Here is a 19,085-nt window from a genome sequence, read left to right as displayed (position 1 = left end):
ATCCCATCACCCATGTACACTTTAGGATAATGCTAAGAGTCTTAAGTCACTAAAGTCTAACTACCTGTTGAAGAGGAGTCTTCCTGGTTGTGGCTAGGACCAGCTGGTTTACTGAGCTAGTTCTCATGAGGTTGGTTCTAGAGTGCCTGGTTACATTAGATTTCTGTATCTCATAATCCTTCTGTTGTGGGCAAGTTTTTCCAGTGGTACTTGTGGTACCCAGAAGACCTGGGGCGTCCACATGAGTACATGGTCCTCTGGGACCAAGTGAGACCTTGTCCTGTAAGAGTAGGTACTAGTCACAACTTCAGTCAGTGATATCTCCTCAACTGTAAGAGCTAGAACGATGGTTCAAGTGGTTAGGGATCCTGTTGCCTTGCTCAATCCAGTGAAACCACACTTCAGGCTGGGATTTCCCAGCATTGGATATTTCATAGATTCACATATTTGGATCATTTCCTATAGTGGACACTGCAATCACCCATGGAAAAGAGAATAAACACTGTACGTTTAGTAGAATAACCTCATCAGTGGAAGTGACCCAAACGCAGGCCAATGAGGATGATGTGCTCTGAACTCTATTCTCCCTGCCCCCACCACAGTAACTCAAATATCAAAGCACATGTGTAAACAGGAATAAGAAAAGGCCAGCAAGCAGGAGAGTTGGCTGCCTGTGAGTCTATGAAAGATATCAACACTGGAGAACTGTAGTTCCAGTTAACCAACTTGTTTCTTCTCCAGTATTAGCTATTACATGGATTCAAATTCTTGAATCAGAATAGTAAGCAGTATAAATAAGCATCAAATATAACAAGGAGTGAGAATTAGGTTCACCTAAACGAAAATGTTTGCAAATAACTAGTGTCCCACTCAGACTCCCTCTATGACTTGGCATAGGCAGTATTGCTTTGTGAACGTACAGTGCCTTCTCTGGTTAGCCGTTCTACATGCTTCTGCCAGAAATACTTCTGCATACACGGCCACAGTGGCTGTTGCACTTCTTGTGCAAAGGGCACTTATTCTATCTGATAAAATTTGGTGGGCTTTGCTATGACGGAATGTAGTTGCCACGGAAATTCAGCTGGCAATGCATTGCTTTGAAAGAGGTTGGGTAGCGCTGCCGGATGAATTTGGTGTTTTAAAGTAAAGTTGGGTGTTCCCATTGCATTGGTGTATTTTTTTACCTGTTGTGGGTAATTTAGTTCCAAGAGGTTACATATAAAGGTGGAATAAATGAAGGATCGAGCCTTGCAGTACAGCATGGCAGAGTTGTTTGGAAGTGATCTAGAAGTCAATTTTCACATATTGAAATCCAGATATGATAAAGTATTTAAACCATTTTTAGAACTACACCTTGTAGTCCCATTCTGTTGCATAAGATGTTGATGAGTGGTCCATGATCGGTGGTGTTGAACGCTGCGGATAAGTCTTAGGACACCAGAAAGCAGGCAGTTGCCTCCATCCAGAATAGAGTGTCAATGAGGATTCGTAGTGACTATTTCCATGCTGCATTTAGGACTACTGATTTGTGGGAGTTAAGCAGGTTGTTGTTTGAGATGTGAGCTAGAGGTTGTGTAGGAACTTTTTTCCTAGAGAGTTTCTAAGGAAGTGTAGCTTGGAGATGATCTCGGGTTTTGGAAGTTGTTAGATTTTTATATTACTTTTTAAACAAAATTATGATCTGTTTAGTTGCGAGAGAAGAGTGGAATATATCTTTACTGAATAAGAAGCTGATAATATTGAGAATGAATGGAGCAGTGTCCTGAGTATAGATTTCTATTGAGTTTCCTGGAACTGTGTCGTCAGCATAAGTGGAGGGTTTCATTGACAATATGATTTTTGGAGGGGATTCCATTTCAATTTGTTTAAATGTTGACCATGGTGCCACCATTCGTACAGGGATGTACAGTTAAGCTGGTGAAAGTGTCTTTTCGATATCATTTGGATCTCCTCCAGGAGGAAGCCAACTATGTTAAGATGTTTACAATTGTAGTTGAGCTCAGTTTTTCTGCTTCTTTAGTTGGGCTTATGTATTGTTTAATGGTTTGGAAAAGTTTTTCTGACTGTTCAAGGCCACACATATTACATTTTTAGAGTACCTGCATTGAGATCAAGGTATTTGAGAGTTTTGCGGCATGAATCTTTCCTGGATTCGCATACTGTGCATTATTCCGCCATTTAGTGTTGGGGTCTGGAATTGTGTCTAAAAACGTTTTTCTTTCTATTTTTGTGTTTGATGTTGGTGGGCTTCGACGTACCTCCATTTGGTGCACCTTGTGACATTATTGTGCTTCCTCCGGAAGCTCCCACCTTCGACCGCCGTCTTCAGATTCTTTTTTATGAGTTAACAAGAGAAGATACTGAGAGACGTTCTGGGAGCAGAACAAGGTATTTTCATCGAACATGGAAAATTCACGTGCAGGGGGCACTCTGTACTCTGTGATGGAGAAGACACTACTCAGTGATGAAGAAGACACCATTCCAGTTCTGCAAAAACTGCCATCACCAGTTCGGAAAGCAGGGTCAACACCCAGTCTGCAATCTCTGCCTACTCCCGGACCATCGCAGCGAAGATTGTAATGCCTGTGCAGTTTTTGTGCCGAAGACCCTGAGGGTAAGACATCGAACGAGAGTAGCCCACAATACGATGCAGGGCCAACATACAACACCATCCCTGCGAATTTTGGGCCGTGAAGAAGTCCAAGAAGAAGTTAAACTGAGGTGAGGGACACAGCGTCCTTAAAACAGAGGCCAAGACTGCGTCGCCTTTGAAACCCTCGGCAAGGCAAGTAACTCCAAAGAAAACACTCCCTGATCCTTCGAAAAGGACACCGCTGTGGTACGGACCCTTAAAAGATCCAAGATGTCCAAGAACGGTCGCGGACAGGGCACTTCTAAATCGAAACCGGAGAGGTCAAAATCAGATCTGCACAGCTCGACGAGTGCGAGGTCGGTTAAAAATTCATCGGTGAAACGACCATACTCAGAGCTCGACTTGGATGAAAGTCTTAAGAAATATTGTATACTAAGCAAATCAATGTCTACAGAGCAAACAGACGAAGACCTCAAGGAAATTGAGCCCCCTCGGATGCATAAACCTCAAGAAGTGCAGGGTGAGGAAACCTTCGAAGAAGGTAAGGAACAAGTACAGCAGTACTCTGAGGCTTCAGAGTACCAAGAATTAGACTGGCAAGAACTAGAGGATGACTCACTGGAGGAAGGGGTAGACACCTACCCTTCAAGAATGTCACCACCTGATGACATTGGCATATATAACCAAGTTATAAAGAAGGCAGCTGATCAATATGGGGGTGCAACAGAAAGAGGAAAGCCGGAACCCTGTTTGAAACTCTTCTACCTACTCAATCTAGGAGCCAATTCTTGCCAATGCTCCCAAGTGTCTTGGACCATGGGTCAGCTGTCTTCACAGAACCAGCTACATGTAAGGCGGTGGCACACAGGTCGGAGAAGAAATACAAGCATTCTTCAATAGACCTTAATTACATAAAGGAAACCATCCAAGCAGACTCCATAATAACCTCTACTGCCAGGAAGAGAACCAATGTCCCAAGCGTCTCAGGACCTCCTCCAGGTAAGGAAAGCAAGATGATGGACCTTATTGGAAGGAAAGTGGAATGAAGTGCATTAATCCAGTGGTGAAGAGTGCATTACTAAATAGCCATGTCTACTAACACTGGGAGTAGATAGGTGAGCTAATGAAACACCTGCCAGAGCAATATGAATGAAGGGTATCTCATTTAGTGGAAGATGGCAAAAACATTGCAAACATATGCCTAAAATCGGCATTGGATGCAGCCAACACTGCAGGAAGACAAATGATGATTGGGATCACAGAAAGGCTAAGAATATCCGGTTTCAAACCGGAGGTGCAAGTCAGTATACTCAATGCACCCTTCAACGGAGAGCAACTTTTTGGAAGAGCAGCTGATGACACCTTGAACCAGCTGAAAACAGATAATGAAACTGCAAAATCAATGAGAGCCCTGCAGTTCAGAGACAACATGCAAAGGGGATCAGCCCCATCAAGAAGACCTACCGGAAGGGGATCCTTACAGTCCGCAACATCCCATCAAAAACACCAACAGTTCTTTCAAGAAGGTAAACAATCAGGACAACAGCAGCAAAGCATCAGCTCGCAGTATCAGCATGTAAAGCAGCCATTTTTCAGACGTCCTCACGGAAGAAGACAACCACTGGGGGAATCAGGTTTGTCCCCCAGGCAACAAGTAACTTCACACAATTTTCAATTGGCACCCGGAAGATCACTAAAAGGGTAACAACAAGGGTTCAAACAGAGGAACTCTCACACTTAACACCAGCAGGAGACAGATTTCAGAGATTTCTAAAAGAATGGAAGAAAATCACCCCAGACAAGTGGGTACTAAAACTAATACAATTTGGATATTGCATAGAATAAATAAAGGTAGCTCCAAGCAGGACCCCAAAGAAAAGAGTACATTCACATCAGGAAGCAACACTCCTGCTCTAGGAAGTGGAAGAGTTGAAGACAAAAGGGGAAAAAGAGCTAGTTCCAAAACGAGAAAGAAACTAGGGAAAATGCTCAAAATACTTCTTAATTCCAAAAGTAGATGGGTCGCTCAGACCAATCCTGGACCTCCGATTTATAAATTAGTTCATAAAGACTTAAAAGTTAAAAATGACTACACTGCAAGCGATAATACCAGAAATTCAAATTGGGGGTTTTATGGCCACAGTAGATCTAAACGATGTCTATCTACTCACACCAATGAATGCAAGCCACAAAAGACTTCGAAGATTCATCATGAACAAGAAACACTACCAGTTAAAGATATTGGCCTTTGGCATAAAATCCGCATCAAGGGTATTCATAAAGTGCCTAGCAACATTAGCAGCACACATACGGAGATGGGGACTACAGGTCTACCCCTACCTGAACAACTGACTGTAACAAGCAAATTCATACCAAATTTGCAAACCGCATATGCAACAAATGTTAACAACACTATTCCAGCTAGGATTCATCATTCACATGGAAAGGTCTTCACCAGAACCGGAACAAGAAAAGATCTTCCTGGGGCAAGACTAAATACTATAAACGGGAAAGCTTTCCCAAGCGAGAAGAGAGTAAAGGTGCTCCTGAAGGAGACACAACTCTACCAGAAGGGGCAAGCTCTGACAGGAAGGACGGTGGAGAAGCTGATGGAAATGATGGCATCCTGCATCCCGTTAATACCACACACAAGGCTGCATATGAGACCACTTCAGCAATGGTTGCAGAATCAATGGTCACAATCAACAGGGAGTTGGGAAGATCTAGTGGTTGTCACACAGAAAATATAGAAAGAAATGCCATGGTGGAACAAGACACATATATTACAAGGAAGGAAATTTATTCAGCCAACTCATACAGTGACCATAACTACCGACCCATCTCAGAAGGGATGGGGGGGGCGCACACAGGCTACCTCGGGGTGAAGGGGTCTGGAAGGACCAGGATGCAGTACAACACATCAACTTCCTAGAACTAAAGAGTATTCCTGGTCTTAAAAGTCTTTCAAAGAGAGCTCTGGGGAAAATCCATATTGCCCCAAACAGACAACACAACCACCATGTTTTACATCAACATACTAGGAGGGACACAGCCAATGCCATTGTCATAACTAGCACAAGAAGTATGGATCTGGGCCTTCCAACGGAAGATACACTTGGTAGCGATCCACCTACCGGGGATAGACCATATAGAGGCAAACTGGCTAAGAAGACAAGCGCCATGCTCTCACGAGTGGGAATTGAGCCAATCAGTACTCTCAAAGATCTTTCACAAATGGGGAACTCCAGAAATGAATCTCTTCGCAACTCCCCAGAACGCAAAATGGCAACTCTTTGCCTCCAGACAACATTGCCTCTAATCACTCGGGGATGCACTGTCTATAAACTGATCATAGAAATTTGCATATGCTTTTCCCCCGATATCACTACTTCACAAGGTGATCAGCAAATGCAAGAGTAGCAGCTTGACACAAAGACTAATTGCTCCACAGTGGACAAGACGGATGTGGTTATTGGAATTCATAAACCTGGCTACAGGGAGGTTTTACAGACTACCAGTCAGACAAGACCTGTTGTCAATGCATGGAGGAAAGGTATTCCATCCAGAACCAGAATCCTTAAGTCTCACAGCATGGCTCCTGAAGACTTAACCCTTTCGTTGCGCCCGTCGGCCAACGGCCATCGCAAGCACTACCTTGGTAGCGCTGCTCACATCCATTGGCCGACGCGGCCCCGCCCACTCAATGAAACGCCCCACACCGCGGCGGAATTAACGCCGCGGTAAACGGGTTAAAGTTTGGCCACTTAAAGCTATCCGAAAAGAAAATGACAGTCCTCAGACAGGCAAGGAAACCTGCAGCTAGGAAATGTTACTTAGCAAAATGGAAGAGATAGTCTCTGTGGTGCAAGAACGAAGGATTCCTAAAAAGATTATACAGGGAAAGAACAATTGTAAGTTACTAAGCACACTTGCTAGAATGAAAGCTAACCTATTTGTCACTAAAGGTACACTTGGCAGCAATAGTGGCATACACTAAAGGCCACATGGCAAGAAGCTTTTTCGCTTCACCAGTTATCAAGCAGTTCTTGGAAGGAGCAAATAGAATTGCACCACCAAGGAGGATTTCTGCTCCAGTATGGAATCTAAATATAGTGCTCACATAATTAATGGGGGCACCCTTTCAACCTTTGTATAAACATTCCTTAGACATGCTCACTCTAAAGACTGCGTTTCAAGTGTCCATTACTTCTTTACACAGTCAGTGAGTTGCAAGCACTCACGTTACAGGAACCGTACTTTCAGGTACACAGGGATAGAATTGTAATGAGGATAGACCCACAGTTCTTGCCAACAGTTATCTCACAGTTTCACATCAGTCAAACTATTTAGATACCAAGTTTCTTTCAAAATCCAAGGACACATTCAGTAAGAACATTACACACCCTAGACTCAAGGCAAGCAGTGATGTACTATATTGAGAGGACAAAGCCTCATAGGAAGACAAAGCAACTCTTTGTGTCATTTGCAAACAGTTTCCTGGTAAGACCTGTCTCAACAAACTCAATTGCAAGATGGATTGCACATACAATACAATTATGCCACAAACAGGTGGGTGTGAAGAGTTCTGGTTCACACTCGGCCAGAAAGAAGGGAGCCACTACATCTTTCCTAGCTAATACCTCACGCCTAGACATCTGTATGGCGGCAACATAGTCATCAGTGCACACATTTACAAAGCACTACTGTGTGGACATTCAGATGAACAAAGAAGCACAAGTAGGACAAAGGGTCTTACAATATATATTTGCTAATTAAAGCTCATCTTCAACCCAACCACTACTGTAGGCAAGACCTCTACAAAATCAATGCACAACATGTGAATCCAGAAAGGATTTACTCTGCACAACGTATATAGTTTCTCACCTGTCTGTATAGTTTTGCAGCTTCAAGAATTTCTGGATTCACATGCCACCCTGCCGTCCTCAGCCATGGAAATGTGAGAGCGAGCGAGAAAGGGAAAAAAAAAATCTCAAGATGGCAAACAAAGTTGTGAGTTTCCGTAGGAAGCATGACGACTTTACAAGGTGCACCAAATGGAGGTACGTCGACACCCACCAACAAAAAACCCAAAAATGGTTTTAGAGACCTTTACGGACCCAACCACTAGATGGAGGAATAATGCACAGTATGTGAATCCAGAGATTCTTCAAGCTGCAAAACTACACCGAAAGGTAAGAACTATACATTTTTCTTTTACGTTGTTTGAGCTTTAATAGCATTCACGTTTGATGTGTTCTCTAGATTTTTTCTATTTTTCTTGTAGTTCTCTTCCTGGAGTTCAGATTCTTGTTGACAAACATGAGGAGATTTTTTTGCCTAGAAGATTTTTGTATGCGGGCGACAAGCTTGTAGATAGTGTTTAGGGTGGCTTATTCGTAAGTTCCTTTGTAAGCGTGTGGATGGTTGAATATGTGTACTTGTTTTGGAGTTCTTTAAAGTGTTGGTTACAGATGTTATCTGAAAGAAACAGGTAGTGATAGATTCCTTACCTTCGAATTACCCCAAGCGTCAGACTGAATCCGGAAAGTTTTCGTCATCGGTAGCCCTGCGCGTCGGTAGGCGTCGTCGTGCGGCTCCACGTGTGTCGTTGACGTCGTCCGTGCCGAGATGACATAGCTGGAGCTACTTAGACCTGCCAACGCGTGCTGACGTCAGTTCTTTCTTTTTCCGTGCCAGCAAGCACAGATCTGGGAAGAGCAAGTACCCCCAGTCACTTTTTGACCGAGTTTTTTCAAGGCCTTTTGTCTCAATTTCGATCGACTCCTGGTGTCGTAGGGATGCCCAGCTTTAAGAACTGTGGGGACTGTCATCGCATGATGTCAGTGACTGACCCATACCGCGTGTGTCTCTACTGCCTGGGGTGTGACCACGACTCCAAGTCGTGCCCCGACTGTCGGGCCATGGCGCCGAAGACTTTGCGGGAGCTGTCTCGAAAGTTGCTGGAAGTCCAGCAGTCGGTTCCGCGCCGCTCAAGGTCCCGGTCCCGGTCCCGAGGGAGTTCGAGGGACTGGTCGCGGAGCCGTCGCCATCATTCCTCTGGATCTAAGACTTCGCACTCGCGGTCAGGTAAGTCAAAGCATTCCAAAAAGAAGTCGAAGAAGCGTCGTCGCTCCTCGGCTTCCCCTCGCCCGTCGTGGCTGAGGGTGCGGGTGGTGCTACACCCGCGGCTCCAGCGGAGCCTGCGACGTCGCAGCCGGCCTACCCACCTTTTCCAGGTCCGTTGGCAATGCCTGCTCAGGTGCAAGAGTTTCTTGCTGCCATGGCCCTACTCTTTGGGCCGTCTGGCCCCGCCAGTGCGCCTCAGGGGCCTGCGGGCCCGACTGGGGGTGCTGTTCCTCCGTCGGCTCCGGCCCTGGCGCCGCAGGACCCCCCTGGGATCCGGGATTGGACCTGGTCGACGCCGGTTGACCTTGTAACACCTCCACTGACGTCGCCCCCACCGGCACCACCTCCGACGTCACCTGTCCTCGGGAGGGGGGGGGGGGGGGGGAGGTAAACGTCCCCAGTTTCAGCTCTGAACCGGACACTGTGCCGGATCGGCGCCGATCCCGCCGCCGATGGGGCCATTTTTCCCCTATGTCTGTCCTCTTTATTTTCAGCTTGTCTCGCAGACTTCGGAGGAAGGAGCGGACTGGGAGGGGTCTGAGGACCCTCTCACACAGCAGTGTGATTATGATCTGGACTGGGCAGAGGATTTGGGAGATGCTAGTGGTCTTGTCACCTCACCTGACCTTGGCATGCTGTCTCCTCCTACTGTGGCTGCGGGGGAGGGAGCCAGTTACGCAGTGGTAGTAGGTAGGGCAGCTGAGGCCCTCCACCTCGAACTCCCTACTGTGGCCGTCAGGACTAACCTCCTGACAGAAGTGCTTCAGCCGGCGGCAACCTCTTCGGAGCCCTTGCTGCCTTTTAATGACGCACTTTCTGACGTCCTTTTGGGCACTTGGTCCAGACCCAACACAGGGGCTCCTGTGGACAGGAACGTGGCCTGCCGCCATCGCCTGGCTCCGGGCGACCCCCTCTTTCTCTCCCAACACCCCACTCCCAAGAGCTTGGTTGTCCAAGCCTCCGCTTCCCAGCGCGCGTTCCCTTCCGCACCTCCCGGAGAGGGAATCCAAGAAGCTGAAACAGCTTGGCAAGAAGCTGTTTTCATCTGCCAGCTTAAGGCTGCGGTCAGTGAACACCGCATGCCTCTTGGGCCGTTATTCCCACTGTCTGTGGGTTACAGTTGCGCAGGTGCTGCCCAACTGTCTGGAGGAGGCACGGACAGTACACTCCCAAGCTATAGCAGCTGGCAGAGACGCAGCAAAGTTCACCATTCGTTGTGGGCTTGATACGGCCGACTCGCTGGGCAGGGCGAGTTCCACGACGGTGGCGCTTCGATGCCACGCCTAGCTGAGAACAACTGGCTTCTCAGGGGTTTTCCAAAACACATTGATGGACATGCCCTTTGATGGCATTCGCCTTTTTGGCAATAAGGCGGATAGTGCGTTGCAGCGGTTTAAGGACTCACAGGCTACGGGCAAGTCCTTGGGCCTGTCGGCCATTCGCCCTCCTCCGCCTTCCGTTTCTTTCGTGGCCACGGGAGGGGTGCCCCAAAACGTTTGTTCCAGAGCCACAGGCCTGCGCAGCAACATTCTCAGCGCGGCCGTGGATGTGGGAACCGTCAAGGCGGTTCTAAGGGCCAGCGGGCGGGTCAGTCCACCTCCACCCTGCAGCATCCACCTCAAAGCCTTCCTAGTCCGACCTTTCAGGCCCATCAAACGCCAGTGGCCGGCAGAATTCGCCATCATCTCCCCCACTGGCGCAACATCACATCGGACTAATGGGTGCTGCAACTTGTCCGAAGGGACTACTCCCTCCCCTTCGAGACTCCCCCTCCAGCCATGACACCTCAATACCACCGCATGTCGGGGGACCATCTTGCGCTTCTTCAGCCGGAAGCCAAGAGGGCCATCAAGCGCGTTCCTGGACCAGAAGTAGATTGTGGTTGTTATTTCCACTACTTTCTGGTCCCCAAGAAGGACAAGGGTCTGCGTCCTATCTTAGACCTTCGGAACGTCAATCGCTTCCTCCGGAAGGGCAAGTTCAAGATGCGCACACTTGCTCAGGTCTTGTCTGCTCTAGACCCGCAAGATTGGATAGTAGCGTTCGACTTGCAGGACGCTTACTTTCATATTGCCGGCCCACCGGCGTAGCCTGCTGTTCACGGTAGGGCACGAGCACTTTCAGTTCACCGTGCTCCCTTTTGGCCTTACCAGCGCCCCTCGGGTGTTCACGAAAGGGATGGCGGTGGTCGCAGCTCATCTGTGCAGATCAGGGGTCCCAGTCTTCCCCCTATCTCGGCGACTGGTTGTTGAAGGCGGGCTCGCCCCAGGCAGTCGTCTCCCACCTCCAGACTACGGCCAACCTCCTGCATTTGCTGGAGTTCTCCATCAACGTGCTGAAGTCGCACCTGATTCCCTCTCAGAAGCTCCTCTTCATCGGAGCGGTTCTGGATTCGGCGCAGTTTTGGGTTTATCCTCCCGAGCAGCGAGTCCGGGATTTTCAGGCCATGATTCCGATCTTTCAGCCTTTATCCCGGGTTTCGGTCAGGATGACCCTCCGGCTACTGGGCCTGATGGCCTCCTGCATCCTGTTGGTGGATCATGCCAGATGGCATATGCTGGCTCTGCAGTGGGACCTGAAGTTCCAGTGGGCACAGCATCAGGGCAACCTGTCCGATCATGTTCAGATTTCGGAGGGCACTGCACAACAATTGCAGTGGTGGCTCACGAATCGCGATTGTCAGATCCCTCTCCCTTCCCCAACCGGTACAAAAGGGGGTGGCGATGGACGGAGCATCAGAACCAATCAAACACTCACACCCAGTCAACAGATCTGGGTTTGATCCATCACCGTTCTTTAGCCCACTCTGCCACCCCAGTTCAGACATGGCCATATGCAAATCAGTCTGACCCTGTGCCTCATGGGAACAGTCCAGCCCGAACTGCCAAGCCATGCCTTCCCTGGACCGGAAACAAGCGTCCTAGGACCGGTTTCTGGTATTTCAGCCGTCTTCAGCCAGGCTTGCTTGAATCCAGTGGCAAAGTGAGCAAGGGACTCACGTCTGAGCATACCCTGCCAACTTATGGCGAACAAAGCGGTACAAAAGGGGGTGGCGATGGACGGAGCATCGGAACCAATCAAACACTCACACCCAGTCAACAGATCTGGGTTTGATCCATCACCATTCTTTAGCCCACTCTGCCACTCCAGTTCAGACATGGCCATATGCAAATCAGTCTGACCCTGTGCCTCATGGGAACAGTCCATAAGTTGGCAGGGTATGCTCAGACGTGAGTCCCTTGCTCACTTTGCCACTGGATTCAAGCAAGCCTGGCTGAAGACGGCTGAAATGCCAGAAACCGGTCCTAGGAAGCTTGTTTCCGGTCCAGGGAAGGCATGGCTTGGCAGTTCGGGCTGGACTGTTCCCATGAGGCACAGGGTCAGACTGATTTGCATATGGCCATGTCTGAACTGGGGTGGCAGAGTGGGCTAAAGAACGGTGATGGAGCAAACCCAGATCTGTTGACTGGGTGTGAGTGTTTGATTGGTTCTGATGCTCCGTCCATCACCACCCCCTTTTGTACCGCTTTGTTCGCCATAAGTTGGCAGGGTATGCTCAGACGTGAGTCCCTTGCTCACTTTGCCACTGGATTCAAGCAAGCCTGGCTGAAGACGGCTGAAATGCCAGAAACCGGTCCTAGGAAGCTTGTTTCCGGTCCAGGGAAGGCATGGCTTGGCAGTTCGGGCTGGACTGTTCCCATGAGGCACAGGGTCAGACTGATTTGCATATGGCCATGTCTGAACTGGGGTGGCAGAGTGGGCTAAAGAACGGTGATGGAGCAAACCCAGATCTGTTGACTGGGTGTGAGTGTTTGATTGGTTCTGATGCTCCGTTCATCACCACCCCCTTTTGTACCGCCTTGTTCGCCATAAGTTGGCAGGGTATGCTCAGACGTGAGTCCCTTGCTCACTTTGCCACTGGATTCAAGCAAGCCTGGCTGAAGACGGCTGAAATGCCAGAAACCGGTCCTAGGAAGCTTGTTTCCGGTCCAGGGAAGGCATGGCTTGGCAGTTCGGGCTGGACTGTTCCCATGAGGCACAGAGTCAGACTGATTTGCATATGGCCATGTCTGAACTGGGGTGGCAGAGTGGGCTAAAGAACGGTGATAGAGCAAACCCAGATCTGTTGACTGGGTGTGAGTGTTTGATTGGTTCTGATGCTCCGTCCATCACCACCCCCTTTTGTACCTTCCCCAACCGGAACACACAGTGGTGACAGACGCGTCCCTTCTGGGATGGGGCGGCCAGATGGGAGAGGCAGAGATCAAAGGACTTTGGCCTCCGGCGGAGTCCCGGCTCCATATCAACCTTCTGGAGCTTCAGGCGATCCGACGTGCACTGAAAGCATTCCTTCCCTCTGTTCACGGACATCACCACCGCCATGTGGTACTGCAACAAACAGGGCAGGGTGGGGTCGTGGACCCTATGTCAGGAGGCTCTGCATCTCTGGATGTGGCTGGAACATCAGGGCATTTTCCTGGTGGTTCAACACCTGGCTGGTTCTCTGAACGCCTGGGTGGACAAACTCTGCCACCGGAGCATGATGGATCACGAATGGCGTCTGCACTTGGACGTGGCGCAAGGTCTCTTTCAGCAGTGGGGAGAGCCTTGGTTAGATCTATTCGAAGCAGAAGAGAACACGCAATGTCATCAGTTCTGCGCATTTGAATTTCCAAGGCAACACTTGCTAGGCGACGCTTTTCATCGCGAGTGGAGTTGCGGTCTACTATACGCCTTTCTGCCTATACCACTTCTACCCAGAGTGCTGAAGAAGATCAAGCGTGACCCGGGCCCAAGTCATTCTTGTGGCTCCGGACTGGGCTCGAAGAGTATGGTATCCCAAGCTACTCAGCATGGCTATCGATCCCCCGATCCGACTGCATCTTCGGGAGGATCTTCTGTCGCAGTAGCAGGGAACGGTCCTCCACCCGAACCTGCCCAGCCTCCACCTCCTTGCTTGGAGATTAAGCGACGGCAGTTGACGTCATTTGACCTGCCTCCCGAAGTTTGTGATGTAATCTTGGCAGCCAGGCGTCCCTCCACTAAGACTGTATACGCCTGCAGGTGGAATAAGTTTGTGGCATGGTGCACCCCTTGAGCGACTTCACAACTGTCCTCTTCGTCTTCTCACTTTATAGACAGCTTTCCTAGTGGCCATCACCTCTGCCAGGAGAGTGAGTGAGCTCCAGGCTCTTTCTTCTAGACTTTCACTCTGCCCACCTTCTTTCCGCCTCCGCATCCCTCAAAATAGGAAGAGAGGCTCCACCTTCTGGACCCAAAACGTGCGCTCTCATTCTACCTAAACCGCACACAACAGTTCCGGGTGGATGACCAGCTCTTTGTTGGCTACGTGGGCGCCAAGAAGGGTCGGGCCGTGTGCAAGCGGACCATCTTTCGGTGAGTCGTTCTGTGCATAAAGGCTTGTTATTTGGCTAAAAAGGAGCCTCCGGTGGGGCAGCGCACCCATTCTACCAGGGCGACGGCAGCCACTACTGCTATGGGACGGGGAGTTCCCTTGCATGACATCTCTCAGGCAGCTACGTGGGCCTCGCTGCACACGTTTACCAAGCACTACTGCCTGGACAGCCAAGTCCGGAGACACTGTTTCTTTGGCCATTCTGTTCATTTGGGACTTTCTGGTGTGATCTTGGTTTGCAGACCCTCCACCGAGGTTGGTATTGCTGGGGTATCTATTCTAAGGTAAGGACTCTATCACTACGCGTTTCTTTCAGATGCACAAGTTACTTACCTTCGGTAACGATATATCTGTAAGAAACATTAGTAGTGATCGATTCCTTACCGCCCCACCCATCCTCCCCGTTCTGAGAAATGATTTCTAGGGTTAAGGTCATCCCTTTCAGGGCCCTAGTTTCATGGCACTAGTGGTCAGTTTCTTGCATGGCACTGCATTCCTGGCGCGGAAAGTCGTGTACAGAACTGACGTCAGCGCGAGTGGGCGCGTCTAAGTAGCTCCAGCGACGTAATCTCGAAGGACGCACACCGAGCCGCACGACGACGCCTACCGACGCGCAGAGGTACTGCTGACGAAAACTTTCCGGATCCAGTCTGATGCCTGGGGGTAATTCTAAGGTAAGGAATCGATCACTACTAATGTTTCTTACAGATATATCGTTACTGAAGGTAAGTAACTTGTGCTTTCAGTGTTTTCTTCATATTTCTGTTGGTTTAGAGCAACCCTTGGTGTGAGGATTTAATGTAGTCATGTGGTATGGCAATACATAGTGTGCAGATCAATCCTAAATGCGTCTTCAAACTTAATGGTGATTGGGGTCGGGCGAGGACAAAACATCTAGTGTATTTCTCACATTGTGGAGGCCAGTAAGACCAATATTATGTTTGTGTAGTGAGCATAATTGTTTTAGTTTAAATTAATATTTTTTGGTGCATATTCTAAGGAATGTTAAAGTCAACTAGAATAATTTTGAAGTATTGTATTAAAATCGAGGTGATGCAATCTTTTTGGTGCTCAGAGGAAGGTGGTATGTTTGGTACATGGTGTTATGCACAAAGTTTCATTTATGTTTGGTCTGATCGTAACGGCGAAAATTCCAGTGGATGAAAATGCTGATGAATCTACATTAGTGCATGACCTAATGTGAATGATGGGCTTATACTACCTCTGTTTTTGTAAGGTCTTTCTTTTTGGAGGGAATAAAATGTTGCTCTCCAGCAAGATGAAAATTGTTAAACATGACTCGGTAAATGGATGAGTTGCATTTGACAAATTGAATAAGTTGTAGATCACCATCAACTACCTGATGACACATTTTCCAGAAGGGAACATAGGAAAGTTGTATGTACAGTCCGGGATGTCACTGGTGTGGATCAGCAGCATGTTGTGTACTGTTTACACCAGTGGTCAAAGTGTCCCCATCATGAACTAGCCCACTCACGCATTACATATCCCTGACATACCTCCACTTGTGGAGACTGGGATAACCTTTATTGGGGAGTGCTGCTAAACAGTCTCATCATAGGGGAAATTGGGCATACTGCTGGAATATTACCCATCTGCCAGCACTTTCCAAGAGTCCACATTGGGCACATTTTAGCTTAAATCAGACTGCAGCTCTCATTGATTAGTGCAATTGATATTGAACAAACCAAAAGCAACTTGCAGTACCACCAGTGGTATCACATAATTGTCAAGTACCCTGGAGGAAAAAAACTGTACATCATGCAAGGGTAGCTGGCCCAACATTCCAGAGGCCTGCAGATGATTTTTTCCCTATCAGGAACTTATCAGACACCATCCTTCTGCTGGCTGATTGGTTCATACATCTCCAGGTTTATTAACTATTATCCTCCATACATACAAATGCCTGGTCCATATATCTCCAGGTTTATTAACTATTATACTCCATACATACAAACTTGTCCCAAACCTCTGAGGCTCTAGCACTGTGGTGTGTAGCAGTTTACAAAAATCCCTAGTAAAAATAAAATAGATCATTGATTTTAGGTGCACCCACCTCATTCTCCTTGATGAAACACGAACTAAACTTTCTTGGAAGACCATACATTAGGTGTCGTCCTCACTGTTAAAGATAGTCAATGGGTTTTAGCTTCCCGCCTTTTGTTACATACTGCATACCACACCCTCTGCATTGTTATTATACCAAAAAGAGATGCTGGTGGGTACCTTCTCTATACTCTTTTTACTTGCTGGGGAATAAATGGTTGATGGTATTAAATTCATACGATTTATCCATGAGCTCCTGGACCCCAGAGAAAGACTGGTGGTACTGTGATAGTGAAATTGAATCACTGGGCTAGGGTACTGACTTTGACAATATTTTCTAAGTTTTCATACTTTACCTATGTCAACTGTTGCCATTTTGGCAAGCACCAAAGGTATATATATTTACAAGCCATTCGAGAAGAGTTACGTTTTATGCTATTTCCCTGTCCCTGATTCCATTTTGGAAAGTTGAAATGATCTGAGTTGGCTTAGCTAAGCATTTGATTACCATATAAGTCATATTATGGATATTTTGTGATTGTAAAGGTTGGTGCATATTTATCAGGTTACTTTTAAAGTTTTTCAGTTGTGGAAGTTATAGGAGTTTTAAATTGTATTTCATTGTTAAAGAGACTAAATCAGATTTTTAATGCAGTATGTTTGGGTGACTTTCATAAAGAAAAAAACTTGTTTTATGTTTGAAATAAAAATTAAGGTGATCAAAGGGGCACATTATCAAATAGGTTGATCTTGTTGGTAAGATAGAGTATGCACTTGCACCGAAAATAGTGTTCTGGTGATTTATCTGAGATGCCAGTCTGCATCTTCCTCTCCTTGAAGTTTGAGCTTTTGACTCCTGTAAGTCCACTCTACCACAGCTTACTGATGCACTGCCAAATATTCGATAGGATGCAACAGCACACTTTATCACATTCTGTCTGTAGATTTATGTCTACATCCTCTTACTCCCCATGTAGGGTTTGGTTTCATATTTACAGAGTGGTGTTGGTTCAGAGTGAATACAGTACATTTCAGATCTATTGCGTGCTTTGATTACAACAATTTCTGTTTTTAATCCCTTGTGATACATGACCTTTATTCTGCAGTTCAGGACAGCAAAATTCAGTTGCCCGTCGCTCAGCTAAGGAAAGTGTGGGCAGAAGCTGTGCATTATGTTTCTGGATTGAAAGATGACTACAGCCGACTCTTCCAGGGGCAAAGAGCTGCAATGTAAGTGTCTGTAACCTATAAATGGGTATCAATGCCGACTCTTCCAGAGAAAGAGAGCTGCACTAAAAGAATGTGAACTGTCTGAAATCTACAGATGTGTTTAGTTTGGATTTTAAAATGGTGGCTGTCATAGTTTGTTCTTATTGAGAAAAGGAAAAAAGGCAATGCATTATGTAAACAAATCAAGAAGTGCTACATGTTTTGCACTGATTAAAAAACAATTGCCATTCGCAGTGGTCCAAGAGGAATTTGGAAGCTAGTACACCACCTGGACTCTTTTCAAGGGAGAGCAACTCGCTAGCATCTGATCAGAATCCCAAAACCATGCAAAGCATTAGAAGCATCAAAACAGAATGCTGATGTGGTATCTCCACCCCTCCACCCCTGCACTATCCATCCTTTCCACATTTCCTTTCGTACTTTCGCAGCATTTGTGTCTTTTTTCATCCACATTCTTTCTATGCACAATTCATCTTGAGTTTTCATGAGGAGAAATGTAGGAAGCTGGCTCCTTATATATAGTGGACCAAACAGAGGTACACTGTGTAATGAGTGCAGCAAACCCCAAAGGAATTACAGATGCACAAATGATACCCCAATGCTCTCTTTTGTGGTAGTGTGGGCGAGCAGTTAGGCATATCACAGGGTAGTGCAAAGCATTTATTACACACACAAAGCCAGTAAATAAGACACACGCTCAATAAAGAAATCCAATACCAATTTATAAAAATAACACTTACTTTTATATGAATTTAGATACTAAGTTCATCGATATTGGGTTTAGTACTTTTCGAATTATCAATTTTTACAGTTTTCAGAAATGGACACAGTGCATTTTCTGGACCGGCAATGTTCTCTTATGTAGGAAAAACATGTATTGCATTTGGGCACTTGGCAGCGACTTATGGGACCGTTTACTGAACTTAAGGTGAGTATGGGGCAAGGTCCAAGGCCACACCAATAGATCAGCTCGGGAGGCTCTGGGGCTTCAGGGTGCAGAGGTGTGTCACGGCGTTGTGTTCCATTCACTTCAATGGGAGAACGGTCCGGTTATAAAGAGGTTGCAAGCAGGGACTGGGGCATCAGTCTGGAGGAACCCACAGGATGGACCCTACAGAAAGAGGCTGCAGGCGGTGACTGGAAGTCTAGTCTGGTTAAACCTAAGTGTGGGCTTGTCTCTTGTGGGTCTGGGGATCCCGTTGGCACCGTCACCTCCCTTAAGCTCTAGAGCGCGGGTGCATAGGTGCTTTGAGGCATCGAATGGCGCGGTCACAGGCTGACTCTTGGTTTCTGCTGCAGAGGGACAAACAGGACACCTGGACCACTCTCGTTGTGAGTCTCACTGTCCCTGAAGTCCCTCTACTCCTGTCTTCCTCAGCGTTGGTGTCCGGTCTGGACACAACAAACCTTGGCTGCTGCAAGGGGTCCAGTACCCGAGGGACTGGTACTGTGTGGCTGCCGTCGGTCCTGACGTTCCCACACTTGGAGGGAAGATGGATCTGAACTGTGGGAGCACTGCTACCTCTTCCTGGGCGGTTGCTGCTTCGGCTGACTCCATAGGCGGCAGGTCGGTGTACCGGGTCTTGCTTCTTTGGTGACTGCAGCTGCATCGGAGTAGCTCCTCTACTTAAAGGTAGATCCTTTGCCAATCTG

The 19,085-nt window shown here is 47.5% G+C and overlaps 1 protein-coding gene across 1 annotated transcript in view; it reads left to right on the top strand.

The window, feature by feature from the left end:
- LOC146867969 (uncharacterized) overlaps nt 1-19,085 on the top strand; it is a 503,249-nt gene that overhangs the window by 246,570 nt on the left and 237,594 nt on the right. The window contains exon 13 of the mRNA XM_085623836.1: nt 17,309-17,432. Within this exon, the coding sequence (XP_085479962.1) occupies nt 17,309-17,432 (124 nt within the window). The remainder of the gene's footprint in view (nt 1-17,308; nt 17,433-19,085) is intronic.

The sequence above is a fragment of the Triturus cristatus genome, chromosome 1_2 (genome assembly GCF_964204655.1).
Source record: "Triturus cristatus chromosome 1_2, aTriCri1.1, whole genome shotgun sequence".
Lineage (NCBI taxonomy): Eukaryota > Metazoa > Chordata > Amphibia > Caudata > Salamandridae > Triturus > Triturus cristatus.
Note: the sequence above shows the minus strand (reverse complement) of the source record. Positions and strands in the feature narration are given on the sequence as shown.